Source organism: Anthonomus grandis, chromosome 1 (assembly GCF_022605725.1).
Source record: "Anthonomus grandis grandis chromosome 1, icAntGran1.3, whole genome shotgun sequence".
NCBI lineage: Eukaryota > Metazoa > Arthropoda > Insecta > Coleoptera > Curculionidae > Anthonomus > Anthonomus grandis.
In genome coordinates this window covers 43,829,512-43,851,158 of record NC_065546.1, presented here as the reverse complement: position 1 = coordinate 43,851,158, position 21,647 = coordinate 43,829,512, and the positions used below count along the sequence as shown (strand labels likewise).

The 21,647-nt window shown below is 34.6% G+C and overlaps 1 protein-coding gene and 1 long non-coding RNA gene across 2 annotated transcripts in view; one reads left to right on the top strand and one right to left on the bottom strand.

Moving 5' to 3' along the window:
• The window catches only part of LOC126736142 (serum response factor homolog), a 302,580-nt gene extending 289,405 nt beyond the window's left edge, over positions 1–13,175 (top strand). The window contains exon 3 of the mRNA XM_050440374.1: positions 3,864–13,175. Within this exon, the coding sequence (XP_050296331.1) occupies positions 3,864–4,448 (585 nt within the window). The 3' untranslated portion in view covers positions 4,449–13,175. The remainder of the gene's footprint in view (positions 1–3,863) is intronic.
• LOC126736153 (uncharacterized) lies at positions 11,949–18,444 on the bottom strand. Its single transcript, XR_007660616.1, has 2 exons — positions 17,501–18,444; positions 11,949–12,260 (listed from the first exon to the last, which is right to left on the bottom strand). It is a non-coding gene; the product is annotated as an uncharacterized LOC126736153 (long non-coding RNA).
• Between the last annotated feature and the right edge of the window lie 3,203 nt (positions 18,445–21,647).

Sequence of the window (21,647 nt, the reverse complement as noted above, 5' to 3'; positions counted from 1 at the left end):
CCGCCTTAGGCTACCTAGTATACGCGCTAAATATGGCTGCTTTGTCATGCGCAGTTTGACTGCAATAATTTTTTTTATAAAAAAAAATCTAAAAATCATTACATCATTTAATTTTATCTTGATACTAGAAATGTTAATTCAATGTCAATATTGGACCTAATTGGAATTTTAGAAGAATGGAGAATTACTTTGACTTAAATTGTTGCCTTCTGTCATATACAGGGTGTTCATAGTTAGCAATCATATTTTACGAATTTCAAACCTCCATTTCTAGCTTTTTTAAATGGAACAACCTGTATATTTTTTATTCATTTAATGAAGATTTAATACATGAACATTTTTTATTATGTAAACATATTAGCTATCTTTAGTCGTTTTTAAAATATTCACGATAATAATTAATCAAGCATATTAAAAATATTTATCATTTTATTATTATTACATTAAGTGTTCAATATGTCCTCCGTTTTATTCAAAACATAAATTAATACGTTCCTGAAAACTTCTTTCTACTTCATGTAGCATTTATGGAGTTACTTGAGCAAACGCATCCCGTATTCTTTGCTCCATATCTACTGCCGTTGTAGGTCGATTTCTACTATAAACAATTTCTTTTACAAAACCCCATTAAAAAAAATCTAATTTTGTTAGGTCAGGTGATCTGGTTGGCCAATTAATAGGTTTACCATTCCTTCCAATCCATTTTTCTTCAAAGGTTACATTTAAATATTCAGTGACATTTCGAGAAAAATGTGGAGGAGCTCCGTCCTGTTGAAACCACATTCGGTTTCTAGTAATTAATAGACCATTTGCAAATAATCTAGGCAGTTCATTTTGTAAAAATTGAAGGTACATTTCTCCATTGAGATGACCATTAAAAAAAATAGGAACCGATAATGGTGCTTCCAATAATTCCACCCCACACATTTAATGACCACCTATGCTGGTAGTCGATCTGCCGCATAAAATGGGGGTTTTCGGATGAATACTAATGAAAGTTATGTCTATTTACTGATCCGTTTTTATGAAATGTTACCTCATCCGTAAATAGGAAATTATTAAAAGACGTGGGATCGTTTTGTAATTTATTTCTGCTCAAAGTACAAAATTCAAGTCGGTTTTGTATATCCCTATTAAAAAGTGCTTGATGTTCATGGATGTGGTATGGATGAAAATGATTTCTTTTTAAAATTCATTGCACTGATCTTTCACTTATTCCAACTGCTGCTCCGATATTTGTGTGAGGATCTTCGGTTACCGTTAATAACACATCTAACTCTTGCTCCTGATTAGTAACAGGCCTCATTCTATCTTGCTTGGGGTAACAAACACTCCATGTCTCCACAAATTTTGCTAGAAACTAGTAATCTTCTAAAGTAACCTTCTAAAAGATTTTTCTTCTGAACATCTTCTATCAGGATAGCGCGCCCCATACATTCAAGAGGCTAAAAGGCAATTCTTTTCAGATTCCCCCAACACAAAAATCATGTCAACAAGTTCGTCTTTGTTAAAATGCATTTTATAAGTATGCAATTTTCGTTCAGATTAGATTTCTGAAACAAAACTCCAAATTTCTTTTACAAACAAAGTTACGATAATCCAAATAACTGAATACTTAAGCTAATAATACACATACAAAAATGATATTCTCACCAAAATGTCAAAAATTTATTTAGAGAAACAGGTGAAATATTTTGCTTGGCAACAAAAAATGCCTATTTTGTTAAGAAATGCCTATTTTGTTAAGAATGCAGATTTCCTGGTTCTTATTTAAACATTTTATTATCTACGGATAATTATCGTGAATATTTTAAAAACGACTAAAGATAGCTAATATGTTTACATAATAAAAAATGTTCATGTAGTAAATCTTCATTAAATGGATAAAAAATATACAGGGTGTTCCATTGTAAAAAAGCGAGAAATGGAGCTTTGAAATTCGTAAAATATGCTTGCTAACTACGAACATCCTGTATATGACAGAAGGAAACAATTTAAGTCAAAGTAATTCTCCATTCTTCTAAAATCCCAATTAAGTCCAATATTGACATTGAATTAACATTTCTAGTATCAAGATGAAATTAAACGATGTAATGATTTTTAGATTTTTTTTTATAAAAAAAAATTATTGCAGTGAAACTGCGCATGACAAAGCAGCCGTATACTAGGTAGCCTAAGGCGGTCTTAAAAATAAAATAAAAAGAATGGCATTCAATTTTAAAAAAATGCTGCTTATATCGCCCTACTTTTTTGAAGCACCCTATATACTTCAAATATTTTCCAGATACGCGCTATCAGGTCCCAAAAATTTTTTAAGAGGTTAGAAAATTTTAACCTAATATTTTTAGGCTTTATGGAAGACCGACGCACTATTGCAGGACCCTGTATACCTTTGGATTGATCAATTATTTGGCTAGTGGACAATTTTATTCAGTGGTCCTACTTTTGTGCCATTTGTATCATCCTATAGACATCCATTAGATTTTTTAAATAAATTAACGAATGTAAGTAGGACCCTTATATTTCCAAAAAGTGAAAACTTTTGAACGTCCATACGACACATTTGTGCTTATGCTCTCTGGGGAGGCACAATAAAAATACCAACCATATTTGCAATACAATTACAGGAATAATTAACCAAAATTAAAATTAGCGTAAATAATCATAAAACATTATTACTTTTCTATTATCCTCTCGTGAACACATTTTCGATTGGATCTTTGCGAACGCGTCTTGTATCGTATCGATGGTTGCACGCCAACATGATTAACGACCCCATGCAAAAAATGCCGGCTTTTCGAGGAGAACAAAAAACTGATCCAACTTGTTGAAAAAGATAGGCTTTGGCAAAACTTCGGGTTAGTAGAAGGTAAAGATAGTAATGAGATCTTTAAAGCATTTAAAAGTATATTCTAAAAAGAACCTATGTGTGACCACAAAAACCACATAATATCCCCTATTTTCTTGTTGATGTGTATCCTTTGACCACGCATAATTTTTAGTACAATTTTAAAATCAAACTCTTAAATCACTTAAAGATATGTACTAAAAATACCACTTTATGCTGTGCTCTATATTTAGATCTTAATTAAAATATTACTTTAAATCTTCTTTTGTTGGCAATTTAGAGCCAACTTGATTGTTGTTCACCCTGTATATGTATATTGCCGTATATAAATTTTTTACAGCACCTATGAATGTTACAAATTCATATTTCCATGCGTAACGATAGGCAGATGAAAAACACGCGAGGTATGTAGGTTAATTTTCATATTATCAGCATGTTATTTTGCAACTAATTGAATACTAAAAATATATACATTAGCGGTATTCAGCGTGTGTTTAGATTGGCTTTTTTTCTTTTAACTTTTGTGGCTTAAAAACTGTTTTCTTTTGGCATATTTTCAGTCTCACCGTTTAAAAAATATAATATCATTATTACTCAATTTCTCGTGACTTCATCCTTGATGACTTCAGGACGAAAATATTTCTTATTCTAATTGAAAACACAAATGGGGCTGAATAGCCATTAGAGTTATGCATAATTTATCTTGTTATTAATTAAAAATTTCTCTGATGAGTTTTAAACCGCCGAAACCGGTTAAGATAGGTTGAGAAGACCTGCGTGATTTTTTTGAACTCGACTGCTTTCTGTTGACTGCTGGACCTGATTAGACTCATAAAGGTCGAAACCGATTTGCAATGTATGTTTTATCAGTGGCCTCCTAACAACATTCCGCAAAAACACCACATTGAACCTAACAAAATTACCTCAAAATATTGAAACTTTCTTTTCCAGTGTGTTTAATAACAATTGCCCCATTGAATGAGCAAATTTTTAACCAAATTCTCCATTGTTTCAGGAAAACACTTGCAACTCGAGCGACGCGGAGGACTATGACGACGACATCTCCGAAGAAGAGGAGGAACCACCAAACAAGAAAATCTTCGTTTCTGCGGAGAAATTATCGCCGACTCCGCCTTTCGCCACCACAACGTCACAAGACTCCCTCGACTCATCTTCATCATCAGAAATGAAAAAACAACCTGAAGAGCCAACAACTCCCGAGAACGCCACCATAATAAACCAAATAAACCAGATAAAAGACGCATTGATCCAATCGAATAAAGCGAAAGCTGCATCAAGTCACACCACCATGTTACCTTCAACATCGTCTTCTAACGTTCCTTCTTTGATAACATCCACTCAACCACCGCCTCAAATTCAACTGATACCCTCATCCCTTACTCCTGATAATAATATGAAAGTGGTGCCTTTAATAGCCCCAACCCCCAATGGGGGATTCGGGTTCGTTAGCGTTGCTGAAGGGTTGATTCTTGGTACGATCCAGAACTCACCTACGCCGAAATATGTTGCTATTCCACTCAGTTCCGTTATACCAGGAGGTGTTGAGGCCGGTGCAGTAAAAGCCGAATCAACTCGGTAGCACTTGGTGAAAAGGTTTAAGGGATGAAGAGTCTTGTGGATTTATCAAGGAAAGACAATAGGAGTAGATAGGGAAATGTTATGAATGGAGGGTGAGCCAGAGCTGCAGGGTTATGGAGCAGTGGGATCGTTATAATTTTTTTGTTTTACTCTTCACTTTAAAATGTTCTTTTGTAAAGGAAATTAGTCACTAGGTTGGAGTCCATTTGATCCGAGCAAGAGTCATTTGAATCACTGTCTAATGTTAAGAGTAAGCAAGATTTACATATCGATGTTTTTCTTGATATTAGAAATAATTTTGCTCTTAGACTTTTCTTACGGGAGCCATTACATTTATAGATAATCATAGCTCCCAAAACTTCTTATTTATACTTTTTTTAAATATTAGTTTTATAACAATAATTTTCCCTTCACTCCGTTTCTTTATTGATTTACTATTTGCCCTGCTTTTGATTATATCGACGACACTTGGGGAAGACCGAGTTACAATGGCTACCTTCTTATTGTTGTCATATTTTCTAACCAATTTAAGCTCTCTGATTTTTTTATCATAAGCATTTTTGACCACTGTACACCGCACCAAGGGTGTAGAATGGTCATGACTTTGAGCTACACTGGCTACTAACAAAAAAATACACATTAAGACTTGTATTTAGGAAAGGTTACATTATATTGTAACCACTAACGTCAATACCTAACTTATAAGTTGTTCGCAATCTGGGAGTACCACCATAATAAAAGGCTGGTAAAATCGCAACAATATCAAACACTGGTACTATTGACTCGTCTTTCACTTGAGGAAAAACGAAAAACAAACTTATTACTTTTGTTCCTTAAGACATTTACTTTATATTCATGATATTCAATACCTTCGACTTGACCCATATAGAACATAATTCTGTTTTTTGTTGCAAACCGAACTCAAAGCGCTTCATACGAACATTGTTTTCATCCAGTTCCACAATGTCTTCATCTGATTCCAAAATCTCTCCGTTAGAAGTACCGCTACCTGCTAAATATGATATTTCACTCAAACTTTCACTGCTAGATGGCATTAATTTCATTATATTCTTCTTAACTTTTATAGTGTGATCTTTCTTATTTTGTTTTTGTTTCAGACTCTCTTTTCGGAATTTTTCCATGTTGGGAACACATCTATTCTATTCATTATGAGTGTGCTGATGCAGAAGCATCTCTGCTTCTTTTTTCTTCCGTCCAGTTTTTCATTCTTCAATATCATTAACTTTTGGATATGGTCCTACATTTTCAGGAGGTACAAAAACCTATGTAGGCTCATTTTGATCTACTACACTCATATTTTCGACAGGCATTGATTGAAAAGATCTGATGGACGGGATCTCCTGATTTAACGGGGGCTTTGGCACAGAGTCTCCTCGTGTGAAGTTTGGTCCTTTAATTTTTTCTGGCTTATCTCTGACTTCTGCTGCTACATACTCAGCTTCTCCATATACAAACTTATTCGGGGAAAACAGGAATATTTTTATGTTATTTACTAGCTAAACCAGTTATGCAAATTTTTTGTGTAAAAGCTAGAAGATGAGCAAAGCCTAGAAGTTCGGCTATTTCATATACAGGGTGTCTGGTAATTACGCGTCAGGATTTTGGTAGGCAATTCTAAATAAAAAATGAATGCAATAAACTTCTATACAATTTTTTCGAAAACTCAAAATTAAGGAAGATCCAGATACATTTTTTTAATAACTTTTTTACTAGTGCCAATTCCAAATTTAATTCGCCAAATTCTGCATGCAAGTTACTAGTGTTTTTTTTTTGTATTTACCCTATTAATTTGATGCTAGTCGTCAATGACAAAAGGCTTAGTCTGTCCATCACCTTAGGAAATTTGGATATCAAATTAGTAAAGAGCATCAAAATATCTTTTAACCTGGCGTCAGTGTGGTGACATTTATCTGTTCTTTTAGTGTGGTGGGGTATGTCATACCCCAAATAAATTAATTTAAAATTAAAAATATTTAGTAGTTTTAGGTAGATTTTTTGGATGGAATAAATTAATACATCATATCAGATAAAAAATAAGTAGTAAAATAAAAGTAACAATAATAAAAAACAAATTATTACGAAAAATTGAACCTATTGTCAAAAACAAAGTGTATTTTTTCTAAATCAAGATATTCAACAAAATAATAGTTTCTACGAGTAAACAGTATTAATTTAACCTTAAATATAAGTACAGAATAAAACAGAAAATAACATGTTACTCAAAAATACAATTTTGACAGTTCTCACATATAGTAAAAGAATGCTGAACGCAAACAAAATTTGAGCATTTTACACAAGTAAAGAAAGATTTACGATCATTACTTCGTGTACAAATCGTGCATCTTCTTGCAAATCTCTGGCGTTTTCCTGGTGGATCTAATGCTTGTTTTTCGTGTTGCCATAAAATCTTACCTTGCAATTCCCTTGGTAACCTTGGATTTTGGGAGCGCGTTTCAGTATAATCAGCAATGAGCTGATAGGCTAGGTTTTTCAAAAATACTCTCCTCTTTATTTCATTTTGAGTATTAGCTCTATATATGACTAAAGAGTTAATTCCCGCGCAATTCAATAGAGCATAAAATACAGTGAGTGGCCAACGCCTACTATTACGGGATACATCATAGGACGCAGAGAGTTCATCTACTACATCCACCCCATACTTGCTAAAATTATAAAAAGTTATAATTTCAGACTTTTTCTTTTCTGCGGTTGACGCATCAATATCGGAAGTGTGATGTAAAGTGGACATAACTAAAACAATTTTTTGTTTGTTTGGTATGTAGGACGTGAGCGTAACATCTTTTTGAAAGCCGAATTTACTAGAAAAAATGTCACGACCCTTAGAGACCAGAAAAGTTGGAGGCAACTGTCTTATTTTTTCTGACTGTACCAACGGCCGTAAGCTTATGTTCCTTTAACAAATGCAGTAATATTTCAAAGCTGGTAAACCAATTGTCAAATGTGACGTTTCTCCCTGAGCCTGAAATTGGTGCGACAAGTCTATTTACGACATCAAATAGTTTATTACTAACTGTATAGGGTCCTTCATGTTGCGCACCTGTTGCTTCTAGTTTTTCATCTATAGTTAGATACTCGCTTGGGGTGTAATTGTTTTGACTGTTTTGTATAAAGCGCTCAAAGACTGCCCGAATAGTGGCTAATTTATCAGTTGCTTTACGTTCATTTCTATTCTCAATATTATCAAATCTCAAACAAGAAAGAAGTATAGTGAATCTTTGTAATGACATGGTCTTACGAAATTTTTCTATTCCAGAACCATCTGAACAAAAGAGATCATCTAAATTTAATCTTGCCGATTTATATTTCCCTGCTAAAAACAAAAGACCAATTACTGCCTTTATTTCATTCAAACTGGTTTTTTTTACAACGTATTGATGATTTTCATTATAAAACTTTTCTGCAAGTTTTTTATTAGTCCACTTGACAATATCATTAATCATACCATTATCCATGAATAACTCAAAGCATTCTAAAGGTGTTTTTGCATTTTTTCCATTAGCTTTAACACCTGGTAAATGTGTTATAATATTTTTACTACGAGTCCTTACATTTCTAGGGTAGCATAGCTTAGCCCATTTTGTCCCATCTTTTCCTATGTAGTGCAGATTTCGTTTCGCCTTACCTCCATTTTCGGTTGTTGTTTCTTGCGTTTTTTCTTCTTCGATCTCTTCCACATGTGCTGATTGCGTCGTGCTTAGGTTGTTAATTTCTTCTTCTCCCTCTCCATCATTTACATCTATCATAGCGTCTTCCTCACTATCACTGCAGTGATCACTTCCGCTTTCGTAGTCCTCTTCTCCTTCACTTTCTGAACCTATTGGCGCTTCTCCTTCGTCTAACTCTTGCCATAACTTAATAAGACGCTCTTGCTCTTTTTCAAAGTCACCCATTACTAAAAATTCATTAAAACACGTTTAAAATATCACCCACTAAAAAAATACTAACAATTTCACAGAGTATTGAAAAATTCATTTACCTGTGTGGTGGGGTATGTGATACCCCAGACAACTTTGAAGACGTGTGGTTGCTACAGAATCAACAGGAACACTGATTTTGCCGCAGGGACAGGATGACTGAAGTATAATTGGAAGGTACTAAGGCGCTCGCTTAATTTAAATTTACTGGGGTATGTCATACCCCACCACACTGATGCCGAAAGGTGCTCTTGTTGCATAATCGTAGAATTAACGGTTTCCGAGAAAACGTAGAAATTTTGATTTTCAAAATTAACAAAGCAAGCCTTGAAACGAAACGCTTCAGTTTCCATGGAAATAAGTGTATTAAAAATTTTGACAGGTAATATTATCTGCAATTTTGGTAATTTTAAAATCATTAATATTAAAAATAAGATGAATTATAATAATTATAATAATTTGTATTCCAACGCAAAACTACGCGACATGCATTATTATTAAGGTGCAGCTGGGGGAAATGCGGTAAAAGCACAACGTTTGTACAGAGAAGCATTTCTGTAGAAGAATACCAATCAATAGAAGAATACCACGATCGCAAATGTTTAGCAGTATCCATCAAAGACCGAGAAGAGCAGAAACTGGTCCAAGGCTCACCAGACTACACTGTACTGCCAGATTAGAATTTGCCAAAGAACACATCAACTGGACCACTGACGACTGAAGGGTTGTACTATTCTCTGATGAACCAAGATGTCCTCTATCGATAAATGATCGTCGAGTAAGAGTAGATAGAAGACCTGAAAACAGATTCCAAATCAGTATTCGTCAAATGCCTTTGATCAAGGAGATTTTATGGTTTGGGTTGATTTTTCTTTCAACAAAATACTTTAAATGCTAAAAGATACATTACAGATATTTTGCAAGAATATGTTATTGCTTTTGCCCTAGTTGTTGGTAATACGTACATATATACAGGGTGTTTCAAAACTGTGGAATCAAACTTCTGGGGGTTGTTCAGTGCAACAGGAATCCATTTGAGTATAGAAACCCATGTCCGGAAATGCGTCACTACGCCACTACGGCCGTTAAGTGACCCATAAAAGACGCGTTAAAATTTATAAAAAACATATTTTACCTAAATAGGATCTGCTGTATTTATTTTTACCTTTTGTAGATGATACCATAACAACAATTGTTTAAAATCAACGCTTATCAATGTCAATTCTCAATGTCTTGTTTAAAAATTTTATAGCTTACAATTTTTAAACATTTATTGCTAATGGAAAACTTTACTTTATCAAGAATTGGCGGATATGCATTTGGCATACGAAGCAACAAACTGCAATGCACGAGCAGTATCGCGGTTGTATCATGTTATTATTGTAAGTTTATTGCGGTTTATCGGCGGCTCGCTGAGACAGGCATGTTTAAGACCAAGATGCATGATACTGGTGTTGCTCAAACCGTAAGAACGGTCGAATTTGAAGAAGAGGTGCTTCAGCGAGTTGCCGACGAACCATCAAATAGCACACGTGACGTCGCTAAGAATATGAATACGAGTAACGCTTCTGTCTGGCGGGTACTACACGAGCAACAACTCCATCCTTACCACTTCCAGAAAATTTAAGGTATGACTGCAGCCGAGTATCATCCTAAAGTTCAATTTTGTCGATGACTTCTGGATCACATTATTGCACAACCAAATTTTTTACGATGTTTTGTGGACCGATGAAGCCTCTTTTACAAGAGACGGTATTTTTAATAGTAGGAATAGCCATGTTTGGAAGAAAATCCTTATGCAATTTTTCCAAGAAAACATCAGAATCGTTGGTCTGTCAACGTATTGGCAGGCATTGTTGGTGATTATTTAATTGGGCCATACCTTCTTATAACAGGACCTATTTATCTGCGTTTCTTGGAGGAAGTTTTCCCAGAACTCCTTGAAAATGTTTCTCTAAACGTTAGACAGCAAATGTGGTTTCAGCATGATGGAGCGCCGGCTCACTTACAAACAAAAGATCACCCGATTTAACGGCGCTCGATTTTTTCTTGTGGGGACATGTAAAGTCTTTAGTCTACGAAACTCCAGTAGAATCAGAGCTAGACTTAATTGGAAGAATAACAGCAGCATTTGAAATAATTTAAAATGAGGATCAAATTTTTAGTGTAGTCCGCCGAAATCATGTGCGGCGTTTAAATCGGTGTTTTGAGGTTGGAGGAAGACATTTTGAACAATTCTTGTAATGGTATCATATACAAAAGGTAAAAATAAATGCATCAGATCCTATTTAGGTAATTAATATTTTTTCTAAATTTAAACGCGTCTTAGGGCCGTAGTGACGTAGTGAGACATTTCTGGACATCGTGGGTTCCTATACTCAAATGGATTCTACTGTTGCACTGAACAACCCCTAGAAGTTTGATCCCATAGTTCTGAAACACCCTGTATAAATACATAATAATGCTCGCCATGTCCCGTATAGTAAGGAGATAATAAGATACGGATATTGAGGTACTAGATTGGCCAGATTGGTTGCCAATAGAACACATATGAACTGCACTCGAAAAAACTGCTAAAAGTAGATTAAATTCACCAAAAATATCTGAAACAGCTGTCTGAAGCGCTTACGGAAGAATGGAATTTTATTTCTTAAGAGTATGCCCGGAATCTGATTATAAATATAAAAAGATGTTGCAGTGCAGTTATAAGAGCAAAATGCGGTAATATATTGAATAGTCATTTATTTTATTAGAAACTTTGTTTGAAAAAGAAAGAATCGTTAAGTCTGTCTTTAAGTTTTCTTTTAATAAAACACTGAAAATTAAGAGCCAATTATTTCTTTATTCATGTAACTAAAATAAATTTAAAATAAAAAATATGCAATAATTGTTTGGAATAGTGTATTTAACAAGCCGCATCAATGAAAAAAAAATTCTAAGCAAAATACATTTCTCTCATGTTAAAAATAAGCGACATTGAGTATTTTGTGCAACATGATATAAAGACAATCCACCTAATTTAATTCTTGGTCGATGACTCTATAAAATAACTTCACTGATAACTTAAACCACATTAACTCAATTAGGACTTATCTGAATCACAATGAATACTCATTAAATTCATTTTGCATAGACGATCCTTAATCAAAAATTAATATATTGATTTTTTATATAATTTCAGGCTTTTTCAACTCATATCTAAATCATCTGCGTTGGTTCTTTGTCGGTGACTCCATAAGATTACTTATCTAACAATTTATTTAATATTAACGCATAAAAACTTATCTGAATTATAATGAATTTTCATTTAATTGATTCAGCTTAATGATTTGTTGAATAATTTCAGGCTTTTTTGAATCATTTCAAATACTGCGTTGATTCATAATCGACGACTATAAAATGAATAAACTGACAACTCAACTAGGAATTTTGCAATATCCTGTATTTATCAAGCTGTATCAATTAAAACTTTAAGTCTAAGCAAAATTCCGTCACCCGCTATTTTAAACCTTAATACCTTTATTATTTTTAATTTTAGGAGCATATTTCTTAAATAATATTTATTTAACATTAAATAATCTGTTGATTGCGGGCATAACATACAAACATATAATATACATAATACAAAAACATAACCAAAGCTTTTAAAGCTGTTCAGCTTTTGACTAAAAAATATTTAGATCAGAACAATCAGAATACATTACAAAAACGTTTCTCTCCAAACTTTCCTTTGGGTCCAAGGAGATCTATCTATATATAATTGTGGGTGGTAATAAAAATGAAATAAAATCTTGTGTTTCTGTAAATTTCCCCGACTGTCTGAAATAGATTCGGCTTTTCTTCCACACAGTTGAACCCTGAAATTAATACTTATGATATTAAGAGCAAAATGACCTGACTCGGATTGAAATGACTTCAACTGCCTGGAATAAGTTAACCTTTTTTGACAACTTCAAAATCCTGGAAGAAAAAACTAGTTCTTCCAAAAAAATCAATTCAGATGTTCACACATCTTATTTTAACACTAAATAAATCTACCCAAAAAGAATGAATTCCTATGAATTAATCCCATAATAAACCAGCCTAACAAGCCATATAATAATTCTTCTGCCCCGTTCTTTATATCGGATTCCGTTAAATCCTAATGATCACTTTGAACGGTGTAAGATATATTAATTAGAATTTAACAGCCAGTAGTAAATTGGAAAGTGGATAATTTTCCAGTTAAACTGTTTAACCTGAAACTGTAACTCAGCATTCGCGGCGTGCCATCGAGTTTAACAAGTTTGAATGGGTCGTTATGGTTAGACGGTGGTATAATTCATAAATTTTCCATTTAAAGAAGAAAACTCTCGATGCTTTTACCTGTATTAACACTTGGCCACAGGAAAATCTTTATAGTTCCTTCCTAATGCCAGTTTGCCATTAGTGGGCCACGTTTGTTCCTTGTCTTATTTGGCTAATAATTGTCTTTGTTTTACTATTTATAGAAATTAATTATATTTATTTTGTGTTGTTTATATGTTAAAGCTAATAATAAAATGTACTGATTGTCATATTTATTAAACTAATATTGTTTGTTGATTAATATAGTTTTAAATAAATAAAGAAAATTTGTAAAAAAAATGTGCTAGTCTAAATCAGACCAATACATATTGTGTATTATATTTATCATATTTATTAAGAAATATTTTTTATCGGAATAAAGATATTTATATACATATATATTGTAAATATTTTTTTATTAGATAATAAATTAGTTTTTTAATGTATACATGTGTTTTTAAATTGAAAAATACTGATATTTCGGGATGATTTCTTACATTTATCCTATATTAAACCAGCCTAGGCAATATAAAATTAAATTCTGAACAAAAGTCATTTGAATCATATTTCTTTAATGGTAAAATTAAATCAAATATTGAGAGTATTTTCACGAAAAAAGGCAAAATCTCGGTCTTAAAACTTCATATTATAATCAAATAATTAATAAGTAATATGATTGGCTTAAAGAATTAAGCATTCTCAGACTTAAAAATATCATCAGACATAAAAGACCATCACACTCACGTACTATCTAGCAACTAGACGACAACGCTGGGAGTAAAATCGCGTAACCATAACAACATACGTATAAAACACTATAAACATAGATAATACATATTATTATGAAAATGTAAATACGTTAATTATTCTCCTAGTTTTTGTACTACTTTTATTAGTATTCTGTAGTTAAAGTTGATTCGTAGGGTTTCTTTAGAGTTCTACTTACGTTTGGTAAGTAGAACCACTATAGATAAAAATCTAAACACTATAGATTTTTATCTATTTAAGTAGTTCATCTTGTTCGAGAGCCCTATTTTGGCCCCAATTTAGGTTATTTATGGTATATTATTGTAAATCCCTGTAGTTCTAATTTTCTAGAATTTGTATACTTGCTTACTTTGACTGTCAGTATTCTCAGATGCCTTTAACGAGAAGTCAGGCCAAGAAGGAGACCGAGAAATTGATGGAGCTGCTATTAAGAAACTTTGACGAGCAAAAAGTAAAACAAGAAGAACGAGAGCGTAAACAGAGGAAAGAACAAGAAGAACGAGACTGCAAGCAAGAAGAATGGGAGCGTAAACAGAAGGAAGAACAAGAAGAACGAGACCGCAAACAGGGAAGAACAAGAAGAGCGAGACAAGAAACAGGAAGATTTACTAAAGACATCAGGTCAGATTTACCTGAAGAAGGAAAATGAAGACCTGATTCGAACCATGAAAGATGAATTACCTAATTTAAAAGATAATCTTAAAAAGGAGCAGGAGGAGCGAGACAGAAAACAAGAGGAACGAGCTTTACAACTTAAAGAAGATCTGGAGAAGAAACAGAAACAATTAATGACTAACTTTGAAGCAACGGTAGAAGAAGAATTGGGGCAAGTACAAAAAAAGATCCAAGAACTAGAAATTAAAGTAAAACGGACTCCTCTTCATCCCGATCCTGGAATGCAAACCATGATGAAAGTAAAGCCACCAAAATTCGACGGCAAAGAAGCATGGAGTACCTATTTGAATCAATTTGAGGCCGCTGCTAGGGGAAATCGCTGAGATAATAAAGAAAAGGCAATCAATCTTAAGCTAAGCCTTAGAGGAGAAGCTACAGAAATATTGAGAATGGTGCCATCTGAGGATCAGCTCAATTTCGACGTACTGGTGCGTACCTTAGAGATGAGATACGGTGAAGCCCATCTACAACAAGTGTACCAGGCTCAACTGAAATCTAGAAGACAACAACCCGAGGAAGGACTCCAACAGTTTGAGGCCGATGTTGCTCGATTAGTAAATCTGGCTTACCCTTCAATCCCAACAGAGTTCCGTGAACAAATTTCTATAAATTGTTTTATTGACGGAGTTCGAGATCCAGATACTAACCACGCTCTAAGAATGGCTCATCATAAAGTATTTCAGAAGCTTTGGCCCATGGACTAGAGTATGAGGCAGCTTTTCAAGCAACTAGAAGGCAGACACAAATAAGACAAATCAGAACTTCGGAAAGTGATCTCGAAGACCGCCTAAAGAAGATTGAAACATTATTAGCGAGGAAACCTAAAAGACCATTGCAGTGCTGGAATTGCAATAAGGAGGGGCACCTCAAACGTCAATGTCCCAAGCCTTTAAGAGATCCAAGGAACCAAAAAAACTTTAACTAGTCAGCCTTATGGGGCGCAAGCTGGCTGGGTGCTACCAAGCCCCACGTATAAGACTAAACCGGCTGCCACATCCTGGAGAGAGCTTGTTAGTACCGGAAATAATATGCGGCCGTGAATGTGAGATCGTAGTGGATACAGGATCAAGTCATACTATCGTGAAGCCGAACATTGTAGCACGCTGTAGGCTTTCAGCACCACCCAATTTAATTCTGGAGTCTGCAAACGGAAAAAGGATCCCGATTCTTGGATTGCATGAAGCTACAGTCACCATTGGCTTAACAATATTCCAACAGCCAGTACTAGTGGCAGAAATCATGGATGATGTCATATTAGGATTAGATGTTATGAATGCTCAGCAGTTTAAAATGGATGTATATAACCGGATATTGACGACGAGAAATGAAGAGATTTTTATGCACCACCTATATAAAGATAAAGTAAATACCAGAGTCGTTAAGTTATTCAAGGATATTACCATACCAGCAAATTCAGATTCATTTTCCAGTCAAGACGTTATCTACGCAGAAGAAATCTACTGTTTTGGTTCAAATGGCAAATTTAAAGGATATGATCAACACCTGAAACAAGGAGAGAACATTGGCGTATGCTCTGAAGTAGTGGCAGTCATGAAAAATGCTGGTAGAAGTCGTTATTCAAACAGACCTTTTCCTATATGTTTACAAAACCTAGTTGAAGAATCTTCTGCCAATTTAATCATGGACCAGTGTAGTAAATTGCGACGTCTTCTTGAAGCAAATCAAGATGCGTTTTACTTGCACGATAATGACCTGGGAAGAACTGATTTGGTGCAGCATCGATTTAACACTGGAGACAATGCTCCGATTAAACAAGCACCTCGAAGAATTCCGATAGCTAAACAAGGAGAAGTTTCCTCAATGCTTCAAGAAATGGGGACACAAGGAGTGATAGAACCTTCTCAGAGTCCTTGGACATCTCCAGATGTGCTAGTGAAGAAAAAGGATGGATTCACTAGATTTTGTGTAGACTATCGGCGACTGAATGACATTACCAAGAAAGACAGTTATCCCGTACCAAGAATTGATGACACCCTGGACACGCTATCAGGTTCACAATGGTTCTCAACACTCGATCTAAAGAGTGGATACTGGCAGGTAAAGATGCACCCAGAAGATAAGGAAAATACCGCATTCTCGACTGGAACAGGACTTTGGCAGTTTAGAGTCATGCCCTTTGGACTCTGCAATGCTCCAGCTACCTTTGAGAGACTTATGGAAACAGTTTTACGTGGAATGACTTGGGAATTATGTTTAGTTTATCTGGATGACGTCATCATACTGGGAAAAACATTTAAAGATCATTTGAAGAATATTCAAAAGGTATTTGTTAAACTCCGAGAGGCCAACCTGAAGCTAAGTCCTAAAAAATGTTGTTTATTTCAAAAAGAAGTTCGATACCTTGGCCAGGTAATATCAGAAAAAGGTGTCAAGACTGATCCAGATAAAGTAGAGGTAATCGAAAATTGGCCACGACCCACTGACAAACACCAGTTAAGAAGCTTTCTGGGCCTTTGTACCTATTACAGAAGATTTGTCAGAAATTTCGCTAACCTTGCAAGGCCTCTACATAAGCTCACGGAGGACAAAGGGTATTTGGTTGGTCAACAGACTGTGAAGAAGCATTTCAATGGTTAAAAAGGGCACTATGCACATCTCCAATTTTAACATATCCGGTTCCTGGACAAACTTTTATTTTGGATACCGATGCAAGTAATATTGGAATTGAGGCCGTTCTATCACAAAAATATGAAGATGGCGAGCAAGTGATAGCTTATTTCAGTAAAACGTTATCACAACCAGAAAGAAACTATTGTGTCACCAGACGAGAGCTATTGGCAGCAGTAAAAGCTCTTGAACATTTCCATAAATATTTGTATGTCATATTGTAAGTTTGTATCAACGATTTGTCCTTAGAACTGACCATGCTTCGTTGAAATGGCTGTTTCAGTTTAAAAACCCCGAAGGACAAATAGCAAGGTGGCTTCAACGATTACAAGAGTATGACTTTACAATAGAACATAGGAAAGGCGAATATCACCAAAATGCCGATACTTTATCGAGAAGACCCTGTATTGAAACATGTCAACATTGTTTTAAAGAGGAATCAAAACAGCATCCAGAGATATTTACTTGTAATCGTATTGGCCTTTACAGTTCTAAGAGCTAGTTTAATCCAAGATCAGTGTGATGACCCAGTATTTGGTCTTATTTACGAACTGAAATCTCGAGAAATTTCAAAACCAGAATGAAAAGATATTTCTGACAAATCTCCAGAACTAAAAGCTTATCGGTCTCAACAGAATTCATTGGTTATAAAAGATGGATTGTTAAAAAGAGTAATTAAAACTAAACTTACAAAACTTACCCGACAACTTTTACTTCGTTTTTTTGCCTGCTTACTTGGTAGTTTATAGCACTGCAACGAGGCAATTGGCGGAGTTTTCTTGCTTAACATTCATAGTTCTTCATTTACTAACCTAACCTTTTCTACAGGTCATAATCACTGTGTCAACTTCAATTTTCACTTGTTCTTACATTGTTTAGACACTGTCAAGGGTACCTCACGTTTATTAAGCTAGGTTTACGCTAATGTCGCTTAGACTCGCTGTTTCTGCGCGCTACCTTAACCTAAAAGTTGAGGTAGTAAACATGGAGCATTAAACGGTAGAATAACGCCTTCTGATTGTCAAAAATTATTGTCAAAATGGTTTAATTGCCACTATTCTTGAAGTGCGTTCAACGTTCGGTCGAAATAAGGTTCCTAATTCCATTATAATAACATGTAGGTTTTTATGTCGTTGTCTAGGGGTTGGAGGAACGTTAAATAAAAGTCCGGTTATTGAAATTAAATAAAACGATATTTAATAAGATAAAAGAGATATTTAAAATCAAGCAATGATTATTTGAATGTGAGATTCTAGCAAAACAGTCCCAGGTAAATCCAAACCAGATAAACCCAGACGCGCAAAACACTTTTGGCGACACTACTAAACAAAACACTGTACTTTGTTGCGAGACCACACGTTGGTCGCACCACAGAGGCTTAAACCGCTTCTCTCACCAAACGGTAAAGTGAGTGTAAGTATATTTATTCCCCGCCTATGAGAATAAATAAAAACAATTGGACGTGAATTAAAGCGCACCTCGCTAAAGCCCGAAACTAGATAAAGGATCCCCTGTACCCAATATCTCGCCCAAAAGCCCCCTTGGCACTGAAAAATCAAACCTGCTGCATAACCCGAAATAAACCGCCAGTCGCCAAGACCGTTAGTCAAAACAATAATATATTTCATAAATAAATCTCTTAGCGTCAGCATCAAGTCGCCGCCGCTTTCAGTAAATGTACCGCGCTCGGTTTATCGGAATAATAATTTATAAAAGTACATAAACTTATTTGATAATTACGGACCGTTAAAAAATTAGATTAAGAAATTCTATCTGAAAACTAAAATAATCCCACAAACATACAATTCGAGCTCATAGAGGTCATTCCGAACAAAACATGGCAGTTCGCGAGAGTGTAACAGAAAGGCCAGAGACGTCAATTCGTCGTCAGGCACACATTTCGACAGCCACTCTTTAGATCACGACTACTAAAGATTTATATTTTTATTGTATTTATTTATAACCATTTAAATTTAAATTTCGCACCAATATTCCGAACTTTACTTCACTGAACTGACAAGTGAGTACATGTCGGCGATGCGGCTCTTTATATATTCGGCAAAACAGCTGTTCCGGAAGATTCCTGTTCAATCTTCGAGATGTAGTGCGATGTAATTGTGTCATTTTGGAATGACCGATAATCAGCTAGTTTCTCGTTGTTTACAATATCGTTACAATTTGTAAAATGCTTTAAGCATATGAAATAAGTGTCTTAAGTCTGTTTTGTTCATATTTTAGAAAATTATTGGTGTTTGTCTCTCCTATTGATTTTGTTTTATGGTACTTTTCAGATAGTTTCTTCTTTTTAAGATAATTTGCAGCTGATAATGTTTCTTTGTCGTATTACTTTTAAGTAAGATATTGGCTATAAATATATTCTTATTATTAAACCACTTAAATCGATTAAAGAGTTAAGCAGGCAAAAATTTCAATTTATAAACATAAAAAGTAAATTTTTAACTTTTTCAACATCCATCTCACTCTTGCTTACCGCATCTAAACTATACCCTTTCTTTTCCAGACCGGCAACCTCTCAGGAGCAGACAGCAGCGAGAGTTGCAGCGACGACGATATGAACGACCCGGAATCATTGTCTGTCTTCGTCACTCCCGACCACGAAGTCTTTAGTCAAATCTCCCCTCCCACTTCACCGGTCGAGGTGAGGTATTCACAAAAACAACCGTCACCCTCATCTACCAAAACCAAACTTACGCCAAGTAGCTCTTCTGCTACCGGAGTTACACCCATGTTATACCAAACCCCTCAGGGGATGATGTACACCACGCCTTCAAATGGGGGTATGTTACTGAGCTTGGCTCAGGGAGACCATCGTAATAATCCACAGTTTATCACAATTCCTTTGTCCATGGTAGCTAATGGAGTTGGATCAGGCGAACTCGAAGTGTCTAAGAGCAAATAAGATGAATTAGTCAAAGACATTAAAAGTAATAGACTAATGGTAATCAATAAAATAATTAATTCTAAGCATAAGTGACTTAAATGTTAATAATAAGCGAAATATTGAACATAATATGGCCGCTTTGTCAAAGCGGCATGCTTTAAAGGCTGTCGCTCAGTCACTATCCTTTTTAAACATAAATAACATTTTTAATTTTGATTTTAGACTTAAAGAGGATTAAGTAGTTTTTGCTTGGGGTTTAATTATGTTCAATTAAGCACATAAGATACAGGGTGTTCCATATAATGAAAAGATTTGAGGAGTTCCCAAAGAGCACCTTTATTGCAAAAAATTATAGGAATTTCTTGCTCAATTCGGCATCAACACTAACAGCAGAAATTCTTCAAGAATGATGTGATGATATGACGTGAATTTCTAGGGAGTTTTACTAGTCTATTATTTTTAATGTTTTGCTTAAATAATTTTTATAATAAGATATTGTGTATATTAAGATATACTAAAAAAAAATAATTAAAACTGCATAATGTTATTGTATCGTCTTCCCTAATTAATATTTATTTTAACAATTAGCCGCTCAAAAATGGGACCCTAATTTATTTTGTAATATGAATTATAATTTAATCAAAATAATATTTGTACAAAATCAATTTTTTTTTACAAATAAAGTACAAGCTAATGCATATTTTCGTTAGTTTTATTTGACATTCTTAGTACTTATGTAATTGGATTTGCCCTCCATTAGTGTTAGTTTAGCGTTTTTCCCATTCGTAAGTTGTGAATTAAAATAATCGAAAATGGTCTACTAATTTTGTTTTCACTATGAAAACACGATCAATCAAGACTACTAGATATATGTATTTTTATTGTATTTATTTACATCTATTTATATTTCGTTCCAATATTCGGAACTTTACGTCACTGAACTGACAAGTGAGTATTGTCGGCGATGCGGCTGCTTATAATATATATATTCGGCAAAACAGCTGTTCCGGAAGATTCCCCCTTAAAGGTAGCATTCGGTTCTTAGCGACGGCGACCGGCGACAGCGACCTAGCGACCAAGCGACAATGGTCGCCTGTCGCTTGGCGACCTACAGCATACGAAACTACGCGGCAAAGCTACGCGACCCATACTAAACTCAGTGCAGATTATAAACTAAAGGTGGTTGGGTTTCAAGTATGTCGAGTGTTTTAACTACAAATAGAAAAAGAATTATTCAGCAGTTATTGGAGGATGAAGAAGATGATTTAGTTATTATGTTATTAACTATGCCTCCGAAAAAAGCAAATAGGAAAATCGACTCAATTTTTACATCGCGAGAAGAAGAAGGGTGCTTTCAAATACTTATAAAACGGCACTTAAATTACAAAGAAGAGAAATTCAGAAAATATTGCCGGTTAAATCATAAACAGTTTTATTTCATACTCAATTTAATAAATGAAGACATCAGACCAAAACAAAATGGCCCACCAACAATGATTACAAGTGCTCAAAAACTTTTCCTTACATTGAGGTAAGAAAATAATTATCATCATATTGTGTAGATCCTAGATAATCACTAGCATCCGATGCCACATGATCCGATAGTGAGGTAGTTAAGTTAGTAGGCTCGAGAATTGGAGAGGACACACTGTTAGGAGAATTTGGCGTCTGATTTATTGTAGAGCTGGTTGTATTATCTGATATGGAATAGCTTTGATTCGAATGTGAAGTAAAAGAAATGTTACTTCGATTTGAATTTTGATTAAGGTTCTTTAATTCATACTCAGCCATTAAATTAAAAACTTTAGTTTTAGCCTCGACTCTTAGTTCAGGTGTTAATTTATTTAAAATTGACCCGATATGAGAGCAAAATGAATTAATTCCATCTACATCTGCAGCTGGCTGATGTGGCTCCTGTGCCATCACGGCATTCATTTCATTTTGT